The following is a 23,067-nucleotide window of genomic DNA, read 5'->3' as shown; positions in this document are numbered from 1 at the left end:
CCTCTTCTCATTGTTTTTTAAACTGTGTTATAGCTTCCTTTTTTTTTTTTGAGGAAGATTGGCCCTGAGCTAACATCTGTTGCCAGTCTTCCTCTTTTTTCTTCTTTTTTCTCCCCAAAGCCCCCAGTACATAGTTGTATATCCTAGTTGTAGGTCCTTCTAGTGGTTCTTTGTGGGATGCTGCCTCAGCATGGCTTGGTAAATGGTGGGTTGGTCCACACCCAGGATCTGAACCAGTGAACCCTGGGCCGCTGAAGCAGAACGCTTAAACTTAACCGCTGCACCACTGGGCCGGCCCCTCTTCTTATAATTTTTGTGAGAAAGATTAGTGTTAATTCTTTAAATGTTCCATAGAATTCAGCAGCGAAGCCGTGTGGTCCTGGACTTTTTCTTGTGGGTAGTTTTTGATTACGAATTCAATATCTCTGCTTGTTATAGGTCTATCAGATTTTCTGTTTCTTGAGTCAATTTCAGTAGTTTATGTCTTTCTAGAAATTTGCCCATTTCATCTAGGTTCTCTAGTTTGTTGGCATATAATTGTTTTATACTGTACCCTTATAATCTTTCTCATTTTTGTAAGGCTGGTAGTAATATCCTTTCTTTCAATTCCTGGTTTTAGTAATTTGAGCCTTTTCTCTCTCTCTTTGGTCTGTGTAGTTACATGTTGACCTTTTCAAAGAACCCTCTTTGTTTTGGTTTTGGTTTTCTCTTCTCCATTTCATTTGTTTCGGCTCTAAACTTTATTATTTTCCCTTTTTTTTTCCTTATTTTGGGTTTAGTTTGAACTTCTTAATTTATTAAGATGGAAAGTTAGGTTTTCTGAGATTTTCTTCTTGTTTGAGGTATTTATGGCTTTGAATTTTCACGTATGAAATGCTTTGTTATTACGTATTTTTGTTTTCATCTGACAGTATTTTGTAATTTCCTTTGGTTATAAGAGTATGTTGTTTAATTTCCACATTATTTGTGAATTTTCTAGTTTTCCTTTTGTTACTGTAGGGGAGGAAGACAATTCCTCTATCCCCTAGGTCCTTCTTGCTGGTCTAAGAATTAAATTGACATGAGACAGAGTAACAGGAGAAAATAAAACAAGGTTTAATAACACGTATACATGGGAAAAACCCAGGAAAACTGAGTAACTCGCCAGAATGGCCAAAGCCGCCACCTTTAATACCATCTTCAGCTAAAGATAGAGGATACTGGGGGTGTAGAGGTTGGGGGCTTCAAAGGGCTAGAAGGCAGTTTACATGGAGATGAAAATGCAAACGTTTGATAAGTATTTACTGGGCCATCTATAGACAGTGTGACCCCAGAAACAGAACTTTGATAAATATGGGCTTGCATGTGCCTTTCTGTCTGTTACATCTATTTTACATTACACTGTGGTTATTTTACGGTGTTAGCGCCTTCCTTGAACAGACCTTGTATCTTAAATTCTTTTAGGCGTTTAGGGGGAAGGTCAAAGTTTCTTTCCGAGTCTTTTGTCTTTAAAAATAATCAAGCCAAAGAGGCACATTTTGGGGTGGGAGACAGTTCTGATCCCCCACGTTACTAATGTTTAGTTTCATTCCATTGTAGTCAGAGAATATACTTTGTAGGATTTTAGTCTTTAAATTCATTGAGACTTGTCTTATGGCCCAACGTATAGTTTATCCCGGAGAGTTTTTCATGTGTACTTGAGAAGGATGTGTAGTCTGCTCTGGGGTAGAGCATTCTGTATATGTCTGTTAGATCTAGTTGATTTCTAGTGTTGTTAAAGTCTTCTATTCTTGGTTTATCTTCTGTGTAGTTCTATCCATTGTTTTTTTAATTGAGGTGTAATTGACATAGAACATGGTGTAAATTTAAGGTATTCAAAGTGTTGATACATTTTTATATTGCAGTATGGTTATCGCAATGTTAGCTAACACCTCTATCACATCGCATAATTATCATTTCTTTTTTGTGGTGAGAACAGTTAAGATGTAGTCTCTTAGCAACTTTGACGTTTATAATACAGTATTGTTGACTCTGTCCATTATTGAAAGTGGGGTGTAGAAGCCTCTAGCTATTGTTTTTGAATTGTTTATTTCTCCCTTCAGTTTTCTGTTCACGTGTTTTGGAGCTCTGCTTTCAAGTGTATGTATAGTTATAATTGTTATGTCTTCCTGTTGGATTGGCCTTTTTATTGTAAAATGTCTTTGTTAATTTTTTTCTTAAAGGCTATTTTGTCTGGTATTAGTATAGCTATTGTAGTTCTCTTGGGTAATGTTTACATAGAATATCTTTTTCCATCTTTTACTTTCAAGTTTTGTGTGTCTTTTAATCTAAAGTGTGTCTCTCTCTCTCTTTTTTTTTTTTGTAAGGAAGATCAGCCCTGAGCTAACATCCATGCCAATCCTCCTCTTTTTTTGCTGAGGAATACTGGCCCTGAGCTAACATCTGTGCCCATCTTCCTCCACTTTATATGGGGCACCGCCACAGCATGGCCCGACAAGCAGTGCTTCGGTGCACACCCGGGATCTGAACCTGGGCCGCCAGCAGCGGAGCGTGTGCACTTAACAGCTACGCTGTGGGGCTAGCCCCTAAAGTGTGTCTCTTCCCCCCCCCCCCCAAGCCCCAGCAGATAGTTGTACCTCATAGTTGCACATCCTTCTAGTTGCTGTATGTGGGACGCGGCCTCAGCATGGCCGGAGAAATGGTGCGTCGGTGCGCGCCCGAAATTGGAACCCAGGCCGCCAGTAGCAGAGCGCGCGCACTTAACCGCTAAGCCATGGGGCCGGCCCCAGGGCTTCCATAGTTTCTAATGAGACCTCAGCTGTTAATTTTTTTGAGGCTTCCTTTTATTTGATAAGTTGCCTCTCTGGCTGCTGTTAAGATATCCTCATTGTCTTTTTTCTTTCAAGAGCTTGATTATGTTGTTTCTAGATGCGGATTTCTTTGAGTTTATATTGGAATTTGTTGAGCTTCTTGGATGTGCAGATTAATGGTTTGCATCAAATTTGGGAAGTTTTCAGCTATTTCAATAAATACTCTTTCTGCCCTTTTCTATCTCATCTCTCCTTCTGGGACTCACATTATGTGTGTGTTGGTACATTTGATGGTGTTGCACATGTCTTTGAGTCTGTGTTTATTTTTTTCCTTTCACTTTTGCAGGCTGGATAATCTTAATTGAGTTATCTTCAAATTCATGGATTCTTTTGCCTGCTTGAATCTGCTGTTGGGAACTTGTAGTGAAGTTTTCATTTTAGTTATACTTTTAAAACAATAATTTCTATTGACATGCTTTATTTTATGAGACATCTTTCTGAAAGTTTTGCTGTAGTTCTTTTGACATGTTTTCCTTTAGGTCTTTGAAGGTATTTAAAATAGCTGATTTAAAGTCTTTGTCTAGTAAGTCCAATACCTGTGCCTCCTGAGGGACAGTTTCTGTTGACAGCGTTTTATTCCTGTGTATGGGCTGTGTTTTCCTGTGTTTTTTGCATGTTTTTGTAGTTTGTGGTTGAAAACTGGAAAGTTTAAATAATGTGACAATTCCTGAAATCAGATTCTACCCCCTCACCAGGGTTTTTGTTTTGTTGTTTTGCTCTTTTTGTGTTTAGAGACTTTTCTGAACTAATTTTGTAATGTCTATTCTTTGCCATGTTTGGCCACTGAAGTCTCTGTTTGGGTAGCCTTGTGGTCAGCTAAGATTGGAGATTTAAGATTAAGATTTTAGATTGGGGTTTAAGATTCTTAAACCCCAGATTCAATAAGCTGTTCTTCACCCTGTGGTTTTCTGTACATGTGGAGGCACATCTTCCACACTGAGCCAGTCACTTGACAACTCCACTTGAGCTTTCACTTCCTTCTTAGGCAGAGCCTCAGCTTGAGGTGAGGGCTTGAGCCTTCCCAGGTCCCTTCATGGGAAAGGCACAGCTTTAGGTAATGCACAGCCCAATCCCTGGGAAAATGTGTGAGTTTTTCAAAGCCCCACCATGGGAATCTCATTCTCGAAGTTTTCCCTTTAAGCTTTTTGGTTAGCATATTTGCTCAAACGCTTATCTTGTACTTCAGGCAACCAGAAAGTTAAAACAATTACCTTTAAAGGTTTTCTACAGATACCTCATGGGAAAATCTGTTTGTGCTGGGCCAGCTCTTAGGTCGAATAAAGACAACTTTGCCATTGTGGTCTCACAGGAAATCCTCAGATAGGTGAAATAATGACAGTTATGTGAGAATGAGGCTTTGAAGATGTTTTAACCCAGTTCTGAGCCCTTTCCAGTGGCTGTCAGGCTGCTGCTTTTCACTATGATTGTGGGCTATTAGTTTTCAAGGCTGCTGTGCCGCTGGAGAGGGAGCATGGAAATAGGGCAAATTAAGATGCCGGAAAGCTAGCTATTGTTACCAAGATTGAGTGATCTTTCTGGAATAAAAATTCCCTGGATTGTTGTAAGGCTTTGGTTAATTTTCAGAGTTGTGGAAAAGTTGATTCTGACGATTTTTGTCAGTTTTCTACTTGCTTTTATGGAGGAAAGAGTATTTGAAAGTCTTTACTCCACCATTTTCGCTTATGTCCTATGTATTTTTTTTAAATTCTGAAGCATAATAAAATGAACACCTGTTATTCTATTGTGCAACATGACCAATTATTTTTTTTTATTTTTTATTGATGTCTTAATAGTTTATAACATTGTGAAATTTTGGTTGTACGTTTTTGTCAATCACCATATACATGTCTCCCTTCACCCTTTGTGCCCACCCCCTACCCCCATTACCCCTGGTAACCACAATACAGATTTCTCTGTCCATGTGTTGGTTTATATTCCACATATGAGTGAGATCATACAGTATTTTTCTCTTTCTGGCTTATTTCAGTTAACATAATACCCTCTACATCCATCCATGTTGTTGCAAGTGGGACGATTTTGTCTTTTTTTTTTATGGCTGAGTAGTATTCCATTGTGTATATATACCACATCTTCTTGATCCAATCATCAGTCGAGGGACACTTGGGTTGCTTCCACTTCTTGGCTATAGTGAATAATGCTGCAATGAACATAGGGGTGCATAAGCCTCTTTGGATTGTTGATTTCAGGTTCGTTGGATAGATTCCCAGTAGTGGGATAGCTGGATCATAGGGTATTTCTATTTTTAATTTTTTGAGGAGTCTTCATACCATTTTCCATAGAGGCCATGACCAATTATTTTGAAGCTACCTTTATCTTCCTCTCCAATCCTGTTTTCTTACTTCTCCCACATAGATCTTGAATTTTATTTTGCCTTTTCTTGCTTTTAAAAAAATTTACTCACACATATCTCTAAACCAGTGGTTCTCAACCAGAGATGATTTTGCTCCTTGGAAGTCATTTCACATTGTTTTTATTTTATTCTTTTTTCAGATTTTCATTAATATATATATATTTTCTTTTTATTTTATTGAGGTCATATTGGTTTATAACATTGTGTAATTTCAGATGTACATTATTATATATCAGTTTCTGTATAGACTGTATTGTGCTCACCACTAAATAGTCTAGTTTTTATCTGTCGTGATACATACGTGCTCCTTTACCCCTTGTGCCCCCCCACACCTTTCCCCTCTGGTAACCACTAATCTGTTCTCTTTATCCATGTGTTTATCTTCCACATATGAGTGAAATCATACGGTATTTGTTTTTTCTCTTTGACATTGTTTTTAATTGTCATAATTAGAGAGAAGTGTGCTACTGGTATCTAGTGAATAAAGGCTGGGAATGCGGTTAAACATCTTACAGTGCACAGGAGAGCCTCCCACAACAAAGAATTATCCAGTCCACGGTAGTAATAGCGCAACAGTTCAGAAGTAGAACTTCTATAGAGTTCTTCTATAGAGTAAAACTGCTCAGTAAGTTCTAAATGTTCCAAAATTTTAAGTTTTAAAGTTTTGCTTCTCACATTTATATGTTTTAATCCGTCAGAAATTGAATATTCTCTTGGAAATTTAAGTGCATATTAAAATTGGGTTAAATTTTTTGTATATGTGTAAGGAGGTAGTTTATCCAACTCTGGGCTTCAGTTTCTTTTCTTCATGTATTAGAAGTACCTGTCTTCTTGAAGAATTGAGTGAAATAATGCATGTAAAGTATTTAATCTATACTGATAAAAGTAAATAAATGCCAAAGAACGAAAGTTCTTCCAACAAATAAATAAGAAGTAGTTATGATGGAGTTATAAACTTCACTGGATGCTAAAAGTAGTGAGTGAAATTTGAGGAACAGGATAATTACATAATTTCAAAGCATCTCCCTACAAATCACTTAATCACAAAGGGGAAAAGTAGTAATTTTTCAGTGGAGAAACCTGGCATATGCCTCATTAATTTGTTGATCAAAGTGATCACCAGCTCAGTTCTACATCATGTGCCTCATGATAAAATGTACTGAGAAGAATACAGTGTAGTTTATATGGCAGTCCTGCCATAAATACATCTAAAATCTAAAATATCAGACAAACTCAAATCAGGGGACGTTCTGTAAAATAATTAACTTGTACTGAAAAAAAAAATCAAGTTCAAGAAAGACAAAAACTGATAAATCCTTCCAGTTTAAAGAAGTTAAAGAGATATGACAACTCAGTGCAGTGGATTGGATCCTGATCCAAGGGAAAAATAGCAGTGAAGGATGACATGGGAATAATTGATGTAATTTGAATATGGCCTATCTTATTTTATCCATGTTAAATTTGATCTTTTATTATTTTACATGATTATGTAGGAAAATGATCTTGTTCTTAGGAAATACATAGTGAAGTATTGAGAGATAAAAGATACATGGTGTATCTAACCATAAATGTTTGGGTAGGGGGAAAGTACAGAAAGTTAGGGGGGAGGTAGGGGGTCAGTACAGAAAGAACAGTTAAACAGAGGGCAAAATGTAACTAATTGATGAGTGAAGCATTTATGGATGTTCCTTGTAATATCCTAGCCTCTTTTAAGTTTGAAATTGTGTTAAATATAAGAGGTTCTTCTGAAATAGTAAGGAATAATATTTTAATTAACCATATTTTATCAGTTTTAAGACATCCACTTTTTTCTATTTTAACATCTCTGAGTTGATACATCTCATTGGCGACCTCTTAACAGTTAACAGACCAGTTATTTTCTTTTTGTGTAGTACATAAAATGGTGGTGTGGCTTACAACTGAAGACATTTTGTATTCACTGCAATGTGATAACAATTGTTATCTACTACTGGTAGCCATTAACCCATAGCATAGGTGTCTTTGGAGAGGTTGTTTTCTTCGTTTGTTTTTTTTTTTTACTTTAAGGGTGTTTTAATGATTGGTAAAACATAGATGTAGTTTCAAAGTCAAAAACTATAACAAGGTACGTTCAGAGAAATCTTCCTTGGAACTCTGTTACCTCTGCCTTGTTCTCTTCTATGTTGGTAACCATTTTCATTTATATTTTTGGATTATCTTTGCATTTAAAAAAATACATAGATATTTGTGTATTTCCCCCTTCCCTGTAGAAAATGTAGTATATACTCTATTGCACCAGGCTTCTTTCATTTGATCATGTATCCTGGAGATCACTCCATGTAATTAGAGAGCTTCCTTATTTCTTTTATTTATTTATTTATTTATTTATTTATTTATTTATTTATTTATTTATTTATTTATTTATTTTTCCCCCAAAGCCCCAGTAGATAGTTGTATGTCATAGTTACACATCCTTCTACTTGCTGTATGTGGGACGCTGCCTCAGCATGGCTGGAGAAGCGGTGCGTCGGTGCGCGCCCGGGACCCGAACCCGGGCCTCCAGCAGCCTAGCGCGTGCACTTAACCACTAAGCCACGGGGCCGGCCGCCTTATTTCTTTTAAATGCTACTTAGTACTCCACTGAACAGATATTTTGGGCCTTAGTAAACCAGTCTCTTGTTGGTGGACATTCTGATTGTTTTCATTCTGTAGCACAAACAGTACTGTAATCCATCATCTTTGCCAGTGTATATTTGGAAGTAGAAGTAGAAGTAGGATTGTTGGATTAAAGGGAAATGCGTGTGGGGGCCGGCCTTGTGGCTTAGCGGTTAAGTGCATACGCTCTGCTACTGGCGGCCCGGGTTGGGATCCCTGGCGCGCACTGACGCACCGCTTCTCCAGCCATGCTGAGGCAGCGTCCCACATACAGCAAGTAGAAGGATGTGCAACTATGACATACAACTATCTACTGGGGCTTTGGGGAGAAAAAGGAGGAGGATTGGCAATAGATGTTAGCTTAGAACCAGTCTTCCTCAGCAAAAAGAGGAGGATTGGCATGGATGTTAGCTCAGGGCTAATCTTCCTCAAAAAAAAAAAAAAGGGAAATGTGTGTGTAATTTTGTTAGATATTGCAAAGTTTCCTCTATATAGGAAGTTTTCCATTTTGTATAACCACCAGCAGTGTGTCTGTTTCCCCACAGCCTTGCTAATGAAGGATATGATAATCTGAAAGATGAAATATAATATCTCTGTGAAATTTTAATTGCAGGGCAGTGGGTATTTTGAACCTACATACATAGAGGCTAGAGAGAGCTACTTGTGTCCTTATATTTAAAATACCTTTAAATGTTTTTGAGCATCTTTTGGATATAAATGATTTTACTACTTATCACTAAGGTCAGTAAGTGGATCCACACCTTTAGGAGTTGACATCTCCCTTTTCTTTTCCATGGTTTGTTAGTATATGTCTTCCTTGCTTCAGTGGATGAAGAAACCACTCATTGTTCATTTACATTTGTAGTCCACGTTTGAACCATTGTTTTTTTCATGTTGGCACAAGTAAAAATTTTGTACATTTTGGTGTAGAGATTTAATGTAGAGTTTTATTTGGTACTTTCGGCACCCTAGTCTGTCTTTTTCTGAATGTGAAACGACTTTCTTATGCGAGTGACTGCTTTTACTTCTTAATGCCAGTAGTGTGATTTCTGAATTTAGGAGGAAAGGTCTAAGACAGTACAAGTTTGTGTAGAGTTTTTGAGTACAAGGGGTTCCACAGTTTTATGAGTCAGTAACACCCTAAGATAGGAAGGTTGGTTTTCCTGTCAAACATTTATCCTACTTAACATTTTAGAAGTCCTTTGATTCTTTATGTACTTGCCAAATGTAGTTACTGACTATGTATGATATTTTTTTGTGTGTGAGGAAGATCAGCCCTGAGCCAACATCCATGCCAATCCTCCTCTTTTTGCTGAGGAAGACCGGCCCTGAGCCAACATCTATTGCCAATCCTCCTCCTTTTTCTCCCCAAAGCCCCAGTAGATAGTTGTATGTCATAGTTGCACATCCTTCTAGTTGCTGTATGTGGGCCGCGGCCTCAGCATGGCTGGAGAAGCGGTGCACAGGTGTGCACCTGCTATCCGAACCCGGGCTGCCAGTAGCGGAGCGCGTGCACTCAACTGCCAAGCCATGGGGCTGGCCTGTCTATGATATTTTTGGTCTATATTTAAATAAATGTCTTGTCTTTGACTATGAGAAACTAGTGTCTGTTTGCTTTGATATCTCCAGGTTTGGGCATAATTTTTGACAAAGTGGTTGAGGATATGGAATGGTTCTTGGAGTATTTAAAAATATATTGGTTGTACTACACACAAAGTTTAGTTTCAGAGATATAAATTAGATGCTATTAAGAGAAAGCCAGTGTTCAGAAAATCCTAGTGATTAATGACAGATGCAAAGACATGCGATATGGTGGAGATTTAGCTATATATTCCAACAAGTGTTCTGTATTAGAGAATCGAGTTTGTTTATTTAGGTGTTTTGGGGAATAAGAAGTGATACTTTTTACTTCTCTCTTTAGGAGTGTTTCTCAGGAGTTGTCAGAAACCATCCTCACCATGGTAGCCAATTGTAGTAATGTTATGAACAAGGCCAGACAACCGCCACCTGGAGTTATGCCAAAAGGACGCCCTCCTAGTGCTAGCAGCTTAGATGCCATTTCTCCTGTTCAGGTAAATGAATACTACAATTGGTACATCTGCATTTGTTCATAGACTTGGAGTAGAGTAAACTTCTACGTCATCATTAATAATCTACTCAAAGAAAAATTTGTCTGAACTCATTATATTTTAGATAACTGCATGTCTAGCATTCACTACTACATTTTAAAGGAGATCCATAAATAGGCATTGTAGTTGACAATAGATTTTCATCATTAAATAGAACATGACTCTGAGGGGAAAGATACAAAACAGCTTATTTAGGTAAATGGTAAGGGCTTCTTTTTAAACTAAGAGTAACTTAGACTTGAGAAATAAGCACTGCCTTTGAACCTGATGTGTCTTGTTTGTAGCTTCACGGGCCAAGCAGCAGTGCTAGAGCATAAGGACTTGTTATAACTGGGGCTCTTCAGCTCTCAACTGAACTGCTCTTTTAAAAACAAGGTACATTTAAGTTACTCCCTGACACCAACCACCCCCTTCTTTCTGGGAGCAACATATTCCGATTCTAGTTTCAGCTGCATTGAATGGCAGATTGGGGTTTAAGAAAAGAAAGAGCATTTAGTGATTCTTCAGTAGCCACTTTACAAAAGGCATTTTGCATATCATTTCCTGTAGTCATAAAGATCTGAAATAATGCCACAACCTAAGAAGCTGGGAAGTACAGTTAGATATTTTTAAGAATCTTTGGTGAATAGCATACCTTGTTTTTTGTTTTTGTTTGTTTTAAACTAGAGCTGATCTCCAACCCCCAAGATTCTCAAATTTTGACTAGATTTTTTTTTGACTGAAAGACTTATTTGTAACTTCTTAATGCTTTTATTGTGTTGAAAGTTAAATAACTTACATTGAGAGATTCCTCTTGTTTTAAAGGGGCTTATTGGAAATTGTAAGGACCTAATGTAATAACTGTCCCATGTCACTATCTCAAAGTTTTATAGCCCTTATATTATGGCTCTGGTACTTTGGCAGGGGCTAACTCTTTAAACCTTCTCCATCTGTGATAGAGTAAGAAAGATGACTAGCACACTTGACTTGAATTTGGAATTTAAGTATTGTCATGATTGTGTGGGGATTTACAGTTACTTATTAAGCATATGAAGAGCTGTGGCTAAAGATTACTTTACCTTTGTCATATGTCTGCCTTTGCTTGAAGTATATTTAATACATTTTTATAATGTTTTTCTCTAGATTGACCCTCTTGCTGGAATGGCATCTCTTAGTATAGGTGGTTCAGCTGCCCCTCACACTCAGAGTATGCAGGGTTTTCCTCCAAATTTGGGTTCTGCATTCAGTACCCCTCAGTCACCAGCAAAAGCATTTCCACCCCTTTCAACCCCAAATCAGACAACTGCATTCAGTGGTATCGGAGGACTTTCATCACAGCTTCCAGGTAAGAGGGGTGGGGCACAGATAATTTGTAAGTCTCACACTTACAACACTTGGGACTTAGTGTTTGGAGTCAGTGTGATAAAGAAAGCTGCTTAAAACTAAACTGAAAGCTGCTTCAACATCCAACGTTGGAAAGAGAAATACATACTATTATTAGTTGAATTGCAATTCAGATATTTGTAATTGTAAAGTTAGTTGAATTATTCAGTAAGGATTCTGTATTATCAGACGGTAGCATAAACAAGTAACAGATGTGTTAATCACATATTCCAAAGGACTTAGGCTTAGATTAAGAACTCAAGCTTTATGAATTACTCAAGCTTGGTATAATAAAGGTAGAAATATATCACACGTCACATTCAAGCGTATGTTCTGCCTCAGCACTTTACCTACCTTGAAAATGATAGTCAATTCCTAAAACGTTTTCAAAAGAGTACTTGGACTAAAATGTTGTAATGATTCTGTACCCTAGTTGACACTGCTGCTATATGGTTCTAGCCCTGATTGGTCATTCATTTAAACCAAAGTTACTATACTTACTTAGTAAGGCTGTCTTAGTCAAGTCCTAACTATTGTAAGAATCAATATGCTACAGTTGAGAGAAATAAATAAGTCCTGGCTCATGCTAACTAGAAGTTAGTACCCTGAAGTTCTTCAGTTTTAATCATTTAGAAAAGCAAACCTGTTCCTCTTATTTTGACTGCCTTATATCTCATGTCACATCTCAGAATGTACAGTTTAAAATTTGCATATTAATATCTTATCAAGAATATAAAGTAATAATTCTAAATGCTGAAGAAATTGTGGCACTGTCCATTTTCATCTACTCTTCTTATTAGATTCTCTATAAAATTAAATAGACATTATAGGAGAGTTAACAAAGACCCTGACTTTTTAAATAGGAACTTATATCTTTAATATGAATAAAGTCAAGAATATGAGTAATGATAAGACTTCTGGCTGCCTTCGTTCTTTCTAGTAGGTGGTCTTGGCACAGGCAGCCTGACTGGTATAGGAACTGGGGCTCTTGGACTCCCTGCAGTGAATAACGATCCTTTTGTACAGAGGAAATTGGGCACCTCTGGACTGAACCAGCCTACATTCCAGCAGAGTAAGATGAAACCTTGTAAGTGGTAGTGTTGTCTGTGATTGTGAAGTGTGACTGATACACATTAAAACTGTTTTGCTTATGTGTCCGATCTGTTGTCCCTAGAGTTATATGGACAAAACACTGACTTATCTTAATACATTGTTGGTAGGGCTATATATTGATGTGCCTTAGATCAGTGGGAGTAAATTCACGAATTTGAATTATAAAAATTAAAATTTAAGGTATCACTCTACCGTTGATGTGGATTGCCAGAACAAAGTGATGGTTAATAAGAGGTAGCATCCTTGGGGGTCTGTTATCCTAAAAGTAAGAAGTATAGTAAAGAGAAAAGACTTTCAGCGGTTTAAATATATGTATCTAAATCTTAAACTTTTTTTGGTATTGTTTTTTAACAAATCAGGAGCAACCAGGAGAATTTCAGATTTCTGTTTTGCCTGGGCAGTTTAGAAAGTAAATAACTATATTTTAATTTATTTTAAGGTTTTAGCCTTGGTATGTGTAGCCTTATAATAAATATTACCATATAATATATATGATATAACTAAGAAACCAATTTTTAAAGTTTCACCTCCTTAGTAAGTTATCTCAAAGATAGCTCTTTGTAAACACATAAGTATCAATGACTTATAAATATCCTTCTTGTCATTGTGAGTAAATATTTATTATATTAGACTTGAAAGTTTACTAAACTGACTTGAAAATGTTAGCGTGAAAGGCCTGTCTGAATGTTATGTTTTGTAGCATGCTTTGTGTTTATATCAGTGTGTCATGCACATTCATTGATAATTCTTATATGTTAAATGTGATTTTTATTATAAAATAGTAAACACTTGTTAACCTCCAGTGAGGTTGTACTAAGGGTAAGTGCGTTAGGAATTTAAATCTAATGAGCTTTCATGGTGTAATAAGTCCTGATGAAGAAAATATTAAGGTAGAATTATAGTTGTAAGGCAATTTTGTTAAATTCTTGCATGTGTACCTAGAACACTTGAATATTGAAACTTGACCACTTAATACTTTCTTCAGTTTCTTTATTTTTCCCCTTAAAATTAAAACTCTGTTGTTCTCTCTGGCTCTTTCTGTGTTTTATGGGAGTGGTGAAGGAGCTTAAAGGTCTATTGGTTGCTTTTTTGTTTCTGACAGCGGACTTGTCTCAGGTGTGGCCAGAGGCAAATCAGCACTTTAGTAAAGAGATAGATGATGAAGCAAACAGCTATTTCCAGAGAATATATAATCATCCACCACATCCAACCATGTCTGTTGATGAGGTGAGTGTCTAGGATGATCTAATTCTTTATGGTTTAGGTAAATCTTTAAAAAAATTCCCTTTTCAAAGTTGTTAGAAATCCAGCTCAAAGTGTTTTAATATGTCTATGCATCTTTTGAAACCTTAACATCTGTCTCAAGCTCAGTTTGTTGTTATATATTCTGCTTAGCAATTCTATTAAGAATATTTGAGGAAGGCTCTTAATAATAGTTTCCTTTATATGTGTATTTTTCTTTGTCTTGCTTTTTCCAGGTATTAGAAATGCTACAGAGGTTTAAAGACTCTACCATAAAGAGAGAACGAGAAGTATTTAACTGTATGCTAAGAAACTTGTTTGAAGAATATCGGTTTTTCCCCCAGTACCCTGATAAAGAGTTACATATAACAGCCTGCCTGTTTGGTGGGATAATCGAAAAAGGACTAGTCACTTACATGGCGCTAGGTCTGGCCCTGCGATATGTTCTTGAAGCCTTACGCAAGCCTTTTGGATCCAAAATGTATTATTTTGGAATTGCTGCACTTGATAGATTTAAAAATAGGTGAGTGGGTAGGTTTCCTATGAAGCTTCTCTTTTTTTATATAATAATAACTTATATAGTTATTTATTTATAAATAATAACTATCATTTGTCAGCTAATTCATGCCATGCCCCATCATTTAAATGCATATTAACTAATCTTAGTGACTGTATGAAGTAGAAGAGGAAGAAGTAAAAACAATTTAATTCATTACAATTATCAAATAAGTGGTAGGGGAAAAGTATAAAATGAAATAACAGGAGGGTTTTTTGTTTGTTTATTGAGGTATACTTTATATACAGTGAAAGTCATCATTTTTAGGTGTACAGTCCTTTGAATTTTGACAAATTTATACAGTTGTGTAACCACCACAACCGTAATCAAGATACTGAATATTTCCATCATACCCAAGATGATGTCTTGTTCCCCCTTTGTAGTTCACTTTCCCTCACTTCTAACCCCTGGCAACCACTGATCTAATTTGACTCTAGTTTTTCCAGAACGTTATTTAAATGGAATCATACATAATGTGTATGAGTCTGACTTCTTGCACTTAGGATGATGCTGTTGAGATTCATCCATGTTATTGCATTTCACTAGTTTCTTTTTATTGCTGAGGAGTATTCCATTGTAGTAGTATAGATTAACTACAAATTGTTTTTCTGTTCACCTGTTAATGAATATTTGGAGTTGTTTCCAGATAGCAGTTTTTGTGGCTCATCATAATCTAATTTTAAGTAAAATATGACTTTTAAAAACAAAGATACTGTTTTCTGATGTAAAAGGAGTGAAGTTCATAAATATTCACCCCCGCCCCTTCTGTGTTCTTTCCTTTGGCATTCTCTTCAGATAAGGTATTTCCTAAGTAGAATGGGGGAAATGGCCTAGACTAGCATTTGGAAGAAAATTTTTGTAAATTGTGTTTCCTCTGTTTTTACATGAAATGATGAACGAATGAATGTTTTTGTTGGCAGATTGAAGGACTACCCCCAGTATTGTCAGCACTTGGCTTCTATCAGTCACTTTATGCAATTTCCACATCATTTACAGGAGGTAAGTGTCTTCAGTACCTAAAATCTGTCTAGTAGTTGGAAGTTTTATCTATTTTAATTTGATTTTGGATTTGCTGGCGATGGCGTTAAGATTTCTTAATGATTGGCATGATATAGGTATATATATTATTTGTTGCTCATTTTGCAACTTAACAGATTATGAAAAAAATGTCATTCTTGGATTATGTTTTCTAAGCAGAGATTTTTATTGATTAAACAAAAGGCTTTTATCTTTTAGTCTGTTAATGCTGTTGAGGAATAGACATCTTTTATTATTAAGAGAATTCGTGCCTGATTCTAAAAAGGATTTGAAGTGGGAATCTTGGATAAAAATAAGTAAAATTGTTCCTCTGATTTAAATGTTAATACGATTCAAAGCTGTTTCATATAAGACTTAGACCAGTGTTTCTTAAAAATACAGCATTCTTACCGCCTGCTTACATTCCTTTGAGCTACTTGTTAAAAAGGAGGCAGTCCCTGCGGGAATGACCTAGAGAATATACCTTTTAAGCCATCTTTAGTGATTGTTCTTAAAATTTATAAACCACTGTTTTAGTGATTGATTTTAAGTTGATTGGTAAACATTAGTCATACCTTTGTCTTGCTTTTCATCAAAGTCAGCTTATAGAGAACGAGAAAATTGATTAATCTCTATTTTGCTTTTTTTAATACAAAAATAAATGGCTTTATCATATTGTAAGGTAAAGATTATATTTTAAGGAATCAGAAAGACCAGAATTTGAGCCTACTTTTAATTCTGTATCATACTTTAGTCCAGTACTTTCTACCTCATCCTGCTGGGTTTGCTTGTAGCAGGGCAGTGTTATTGTGATGGCTTAACACTAGGAGACCACCGAGTGGGAGGCAGGAGTGTATTCATTCACGTGAGGGGTTTGGAGGGATATGGCAAAACTATACTACTGAAAACTGTATAGAAAAGCAGAGGCTTACCACTGGAAGTTTGGAATTCAGAACTGGGATAGGGACCTTGGAAGACTGGAGAGCAAGAGAGAGAGCATGGAAGTGAACATACAAAACAGTGGTCCCCAGCACCCACTGCAATAAGATAGCTAGAGAGGGGGAGAGAGAGAGGTCATTGTTTATATTTCTAGACTTAGTCAATTTAAAGGGCTATACTTTCTTCAGAGATTGTCCTTCCTACTTGAAAATGTCATTTTTTGAATAAAGTTATCATATATGTAGAGAGTAGTTTTTGTTTTGCCAGGTACAGACTGTTGGAAATAATATCAGGAACTCGATGTCAGTTCTTTAATTTGTGTATGGGAAGGAGGTTTATTGATTTGTGAAATGAAAAAAAAACTTGCCCCAGAGCATCCAGTATCATGGCTGGCTTGGCTGTATACAGTGTACTTTTGTTTTTGTTTTGTAGTGATATCTTTACTGAGAGAGAACTCACATTGCAGTGTGTTTTTAGGCCTTAGGTTTCTCATCAGCATCTAATAATAAAGAGATCAGTTTACTATATAAATTTTAAAGTTTTAAAGTTTATGTGCATTAGGGGATTTAAAGAAATGTATATGCAGGTATTTGCAGGCTGCTTTTTTGGAAGTTGTTTTTCTAGACTAGTTCTCTCATTTACTTTTAAGACATACTAATATTTTACTTCCTAAGGAGTCTGTGGTGTCCACTTATGTATTATACATATGGGATTATGGATCAGGATGGGGCAAGGAATCAGGGAGATAAATGAACCAAAAGAGTACTCTGAAGTAATTTCTACCCTCTCAGAAGTGAGGGGAGTATAACTCAAAATTTTCAATTTCTGTTAAGAACTCTTAATGTGTTTTCCTCTCCCTACCCCTATAGTATATCGAGTATGGACAGCAGTCTAGAGATCCTCCTGTGAAAATGCAGGGCTCTATCACAACCCCTGGAAGCATTGCACTGGCTCAGGCCCAGGCTCAGGCCCAGGTTCCAGCAAAAGCTCCCCTTGCTGGTCAGGTTAGCACTATGGTAACCACCTCAACAACCACCACTGTTGCTAAAACGGTTACAGTCACCAGGCCAACCGGAGTCAGCTTTAAGAAAGATGTGCCAGTAAGTAGGTCTTTTTTCTTTTTCTAGGATTTGTTTTTATGTTGTAATATATCTAATAGCATATATTTTAATTTTATTGTAAATAACACATACCTACTAAAAAAGGTGTGAAGACCAGCATTTCTTTCTTTGTATCTCCCCTTCCCAAATTTCCCACAGGCAGCCACTATTAATAGTTCAATACATGTTCTTGTCAATACTTCCAGTGCACAGTCATACACACCATGTGTATTTTTTATACTAAAGGAATCTGTATATATTTATTTCCTGGGATTTGTCAAGCAAGCTTTCAATTTGTTTATTTTACGTGCTTTATTCCTTTAGCCCTCTATTAATACTACAAATATAGATACATTGCTTGTGGCCACGGATCAAACTGAGAGAATTGTAGAGCCCCCAGAAAATATCCAAGAGAAAATTGCTTTTATCTTCAACAATCTCTCACAGTCAAATATGACACAAAAGGTGAGCATGATGTAGTAGTTTACATATCATTACAAATGCCCTCTGTTCTTTTTCCTAATGGGTTTGGAGATTTATATATTCTGCACCGTTTTTAATACTCACTTTACTTTAAAGGTAATAGAGTCAAAACGAAGGAAATGTGGATATACAGTTCGTGGTTGTGGTTTTTGTAGATGTTAAATAGCACTAGTTTTAAATGTATTGTTTTGCAGTGAGTTACAGGCTCTTTGAAATAAACTTCATGATCTCATGATGATGGAAGCTTTCATTTGTACATGTAGTCACAACTCATGTCCTCCCAGAGACCATTTGGAGCATTATTAGGTGCCTAATTACTGAAGTGGGTAGACCTTGTGAAAAGTGGAAGGAATGATATATACTTCCTGTGTCATATTGGTTGGCTAGGTTGAAGAACTAAAGGAAACTGTGAAGGAAGAATTTATGCCTTGGGTTTCACAATACCTGGTCATGAAGAGAGTCAGCATTGAGCCAAACTTTCACAGCCTGTATTCAAACTTCCTTGACACGCTGAAGAATCCTGAATTTAATAAGATGGTTCTGAATGAGACTTACAGAAACATCAAAGTAAGAGTTAGTTGTTGTGTTTCTTTTCTTTACTGTTTTGAGTTTGGAAATAATTTGATTGTACAGGCAGAATTGGGGGAGGGGTTGCTGTTTTTCCCTGTATGTTGTCTGTATTAGGTTGCTATGAAAGTTGTTCTAGGGTTTGTTTCAAATATAGAACTAAATTTCATGAAGAATTTAGTCTTATAGACATATTCTATGTACTGTTTATGTTGAAAGTAAGTACTGTTTTGAATTTGTTTTCATCATTCCGTACATGTTTTTAAATCTTTACCCTCTGTGCATGTTTTAAACTTGCTGGGCCAGCCCCATGGCTTAGCGGTTAAGTGTGCACGCTCCGCTGCTGGCGGCCCGGGTTCAGATCCCGGGCGTGCACTGACTCACCGCTTCTCCGGCCGTGCTGCGGCCGCATCCCACATACAGCAACTAGAAGGATGTGCAGCTATGACATATAACTATCTACTGGGGCTTTGGGGGAGAAATAAATAAATAAATAAAATCTTTAAAAAATAAAATAAAATAAAAATAAACTTGCTTTTTTCCCCTTCACATATTAATTTGCAATATGCTCTTAGCTTTAGTCTCTCTTTTAAATAGTCTTATAAAAATCCATTGTATGGATGTATATTGCTAATGGATATTTAGGTTAATAACTTTCAATATTATAAAAACGATGCTGCAGTGAATTTTTTTGTTTATGTCTTCTTAAGTGCCAGATACCTCTAGACCTATTTGTGGAATAGCTGTTTAGGATTCTTACAGTTTATTTTAAGGTCATACTCTTCCTAATGAGCTAATGCCTGTTCCTTGAAATTCAAGTATTTTGTTTCTTAGGAAAAATAACTTTTTGAGAAAACAGTGTGAACTAGCATACAGCTGTGATTGTCATTTGCTGAATAACTTGGGACATTGGCTTAGGAACCAGCACTATATTTAAACCTGTGGATGGGAATTTTCCCCATTCTTGGTTACGCTGTAGTGCAAAAGAATTCCTGGCTCTTTCTGATGCACAGCTGACTTTGTGCCATTCTGCTGTTGCTGTATGGAGTTAAGGAACATAATTATATTCAGCCTTTATTATCTGATACCAAGGATGATTGGGATATGACAAAAGTTTCCACATACTCTGGAACAAAATTTCAAGATCCTTTGTTTTAGACAAAAATTTAAATTATAAATTTAAATTTATAGCCATAAATTAAGAGGTACCATAGAGTAGGTAGATGTGTGTGTGTGCCCAAAACACTCTCATGTGGTGATTCTGTCCCTCTTAGGAAATTAAGAACTAGAGAATTGATGAAATGGATTAGATTTTCTAGAGATTTGAAAAGAAGTGTATAAGCAATATTATACTGTATTTCAGAAAGTCATCTTAGCTATCTCCAGAGATGTATAGTGACCTGGATAATGCTAAAGATTGCAATAGATAGTGAGATCTTGATTATGTTCCTCTATATGCTGGCCGTCTTGAAGGACTTAGAAGAATAGCTATAGTCTTTTTTTTTTTTTTTCTTTTTTTGGTGAGGAAGATCAGCCCTGAGCTAACATCCATGCCAATCCTCCTCTTTTTGCTGTGGAAGACTGGCTCTGAGCTAACATCTATTGCCAATCCTCCTCCTTTTTTTTTTTCCCCCCAAAGCCCCAGTAGATAGTTGTATGTCATAGTTGCACATCCTTCTAGTTGCTGTATGTGGGACGCGGCCTCAGCATGGCCAGAGAAGCGGTGCGTCAGTGCGCGCCTGGGATCCGAACCTGGGCCGCCAGTAGTGGAGCGCGCGTACTTAACCGCTATGCCACCGGGCCGGCCCCAGCTATAGTCTTGATTTGAATTGAATTTAGCTCTTCAAGATAGATTTGTTGTGTTTTTGCTTTAAACCTAGCTCAAATTTTCAGACTTAAAATACTTTTCTGTGGGACCATACATGATGCTTTTAACCTTCTGTACTTTGTATTTTGTGTGATGTATTTTGTATTATCTATTTTAAAAAATTAAATATAAAGACAATAAAAGGTAAAAATGTCACTGAACACAGGAAAATATTGCTATGATCTATGGAGTAGATCTACTTTGGGGACATGTTCTCAGAATTGACAGCTTGTTTTTAAAGTAAGATAATGGAATTCTCAAACATTTAGTTGAGAATTTTTTTGATAAGCTCCTTTTCATACCTTTCTTAATCCAACACTGTTTCAGGTGCTCCTGACTTCTGATAAAGCTGCAGCCAATTTCTCAGATCGTTCTTTGCTGAAGAACTTGGGACACTGGCTAGGAATGATTACACTAGCTAAAAATAAACCCATCTTGCACACTGTGAGTTCCAGCTAAGGTTTATGTGAAACTTGTGAATGTTCATACAGTATATTATGTCTAAAAGTCTTGACTTTATTTGGGGCTGTTTTAATGATTATTGGGTGTTGGTAAGTGTTTGGCTCATGTTTTAATCTCATATTGCTTATCATGGTCCCACATGGTTTAGCAGAATAAACAAAAGCCAGTAAGTTGTGGTTGACCCCTTCCTTTTCGTAAAGCAAGGGTCAGATATTATACTGATCCCTATTTTGGAGATGAATTTAGCAAGATGCCTTTTTTTTTGGGTACTTTGTGAGAGGTTTTGAAGTATATTCCCAGCTTTTAAAAATATTTTTCTTATTCTAGGACTTGGATGTAAAATCTTTGCTGCTAGAGGCTTATGTTAAAGGACAGCAAGAGTTGCTCTATGTGGTGCCCTTTGTTGCCAAAGTCTTAGAGTCTAGCATTCGTAGTGTGGTGAGTAGATTTTAATATTTTATTGATGGCTAATTTCTAAGAGTTAGTTTCTTTCAGCACAAGGTCGAGAGATTATACCCTTAGTTCTTATGAACATTGAGCTAGTTCCGTCAGATTTCCTCAGGGAAACTCAGATTTCCACTTTGAGAGGTCAAGTAGAATTATAGGATGGATTCTAATGGGTGGCTTTGGATTTTGGTGTTTTTCTGAAATAAGATGTAGATGGGAAGGCTAGGGGTTTTGCTATGGCCACATGGATATAAGTGCTTAACTGTTTTAGAAAATACAAAATAAGAGTGATCTTGGTGCCAGCTGAACATAATAGCTTTTCTTTAGGTTTTTAGGCCACCCAACCCCTGGACAATGGCAATTATGAATGTATTAGCCGAGCTACATCAGGAACATGACTTAAAGGTAAATTTGTTGCTTCTTTATTTTTGGGAATTTTCTCTGCCTTCACATTAGTAAAGTTTACAGGAAAGGTAGAGTATTTTGGTGAAGCACTGTATACCAGTTGGGTGAAAATAGTGTGTATTATGAATAAAGCTAAACTTTTATTTTAAAAATTCTAATCAAATATTGGAATTATGCAGTTAAACTTGAAGTTTGAGATTGAGGTCCTCTGCAAGAACCTTGCATTAGACATCAATGAGCTAAAACCCGGAAACCTCCTAAAGGATAAAGATCGCCTAAAGAACCTAGACGAGCAGCTCTCTGCTCCAAAGAAAGATGTCAAGCAGCCAGAGGAACTCCCTCCCCTCACAACCACAAGTAAGTGTGATAATTAGCCCTCTGCTTACCAGAATGTTCTCTTAAAGGGCACACCTCCATGCATAGAGCAAGTTATAATTGTTCCATACAGAATGGTGCTGAAACTTTATATACTTTATTGGTGAGCCTTCCTAATTATTAAGGAAAAGTTAGTAATGTCTAGGCATTGTCTTACCTATTAGAATCCATCCAGGTAATTCATACGGTACTCTAACTAAATACCATTAGTCAGTTGTTCCTCATATCCCAACAAAGCTGGGTTATCTTTTACTTTGAGGTCTCAGAGAATTGCATAGCATGAGGCCTGTGTTATTCCCCAATTCTGGGGATGGCCAGACTAGCTAGACCTGCCAGTGAAGTAGATTATTTTACCTGGATCAACAAGGCTGGAAGAAGGGGGATGCTGTTTGGGTGTTGAACAATTGGGAGGTGTGGTTTGAATAAACCAGCTTTTCTTGCTCAGCCCTTGGTAGCTAAGAATCCCCAGGTGAAACCAGGGAACCGCCTAGGTGGAAGATAGGCATCTACAATATAGAATAATCCAACAAGACTTGGGTCTGCTAATGTGGCATGACGCCTCAATTGATTTCTCTGCTTTGGGGCATTGCTACTGACATAGTTTACATGCTTTGTTCAAATCTCTATTAAAATAACAGAATTACTCTTGTGATAATTCAAGGTGGGAAAGATGTGATCTGTGCCAGACAGCTGTGTTGCCTCCCCCCCAATCCAGTTAGTTTAATTAGATAAAGACCACTTGATACCCTGCTAATTTTATACTAAAGTCAAGGAATGTGCTCTTTTTATTAGCTCTTATTTTGTCTCTTTACATTTAGCAACTTCTACAACACCAGCTACCAATACCACCTGTACAGCCACAGTTCCACCCCAGCCACAGTATAGCTACCATGACATCAATGTCTATTCCCTTGCAGGACTGGCACCACACATTACTCTAAACCCAACAGTAAGTAAACACCACCCCATCCCCTAATTTCTACTTGTGACAAGGTAAACTGGTTACCTTCTCTTCCCTTTTCTCCTTCTTTCTGGATTCCGAGATTTTAGGCTTTTGTTGCATAGAGCAGGGATTGAGAACTGTTATGTAGTACAGCTGGGATTTTTTTTTTTCTAGTCTAAAAATAGTCATTGTGACTAGACATCATT

At 36.8% G+C, this 23,067-nt stretch overlaps 1 protein-coding gene and 2 non-coding genes across 9 annotated transcripts in view; all 3 read left to right on the top strand.

Moving 5' to 3' along the window:
• CNOT1 (CCR4-NOT transcription complex subunit 1) overlaps positions 1 to 23,067 on the top strand; it is a 101,159-nt gene that overhangs the window by 57,061 nt on the left and 21,031 nt on the right. For 2 of the 7 annotated variants that reach the window (XM_058527935.1, XM_058527932.1), the window contains exons 17-30: positions 9,776 to 9,926; positions 11,106 to 11,307; positions 12,289 to 12,432; positions 13,561 to 13,685; positions 13,937 to 14,223; positions 15,177 to 15,255; positions 17,082 to 17,312; positions 17,637 to 17,777; positions 18,183 to 18,362; positions 20,557 to 20,673; positions 21,019 to 21,129; positions 21,466 to 21,543; positions 21,723 to 21,900; positions 22,737 to 22,867. In XM_058527935.1, the coding sequence (XP_058383918.1) occupies positions 9,776 to 9,926; positions 11,106 to 11,307; positions 12,289 to 12,432; positions 13,561 to 13,685; positions 13,937 to 14,223; positions 15,177 to 15,255; positions 17,082 to 17,312; positions 17,637 to 17,777; positions 18,183 to 18,362; positions 20,557 to 20,673; positions 21,019 to 21,129; positions 21,466 to 21,543; positions 21,723 to 21,900; positions 22,737 to 22,867 (2,155 nt within the window). Of the gene's footprint in view, positions 1 to 9,775; positions 9,927 to 11,105; positions 11,308 to 12,285; positions 12,433 to 13,560; positions 13,686 to 13,936; positions 14,224 to 15,176; positions 15,256 to 17,081; positions 17,313 to 17,636; positions 17,778 to 18,182; positions 18,363 to 20,556; positions 20,674 to 21,018; positions 21,130 to 21,465; positions 21,544 to 21,722; positions 21,901 to 22,736; positions 22,868 to 23,067 lie in introns of all 7 variants that reach the window. The other 5 variants (XM_058527936.1, XM_058527933.1, XM_058527934.1 and 2 more) reach the window with 3 other exon arrangements.
• LOC131396413 (small nucleolar RNA SNORA50) lies at positions 10,231 to 10,366 on the top strand. The gene has a single exon (XR_009216499.1). It is a non-coding gene; the product is annotated as a small nucleolar RNA SNORA50 (small nucleolar RNA).
• Positions 19,286 to 19,423, top strand: LOC131396412 (small nucleolar RNA SNORA46). Its single transcript, XR_009216498.1, has one exon. It is a non-coding gene; the product is annotated as a small nucleolar RNA SNORA46 (small nucleolar RNA).

This window comes from Diceros bicornis, chromosome 32, assembly GCF_020826845.1.
Source record: "Diceros bicornis minor isolate mBicDic1 chromosome 32, mDicBic1.mat.cur, whole genome shotgun sequence".
In the NCBI taxonomy this organism is placed as follows: domain Eukaryota; kingdom Metazoa; phylum Chordata; class Mammalia; order Perissodactyla; family Rhinocerotidae; genus Diceros; species Diceros bicornis.
Note: the sequence above shows the minus strand (reverse complement) of the source record. Positions and strands in the feature narration are given on the sequence as shown.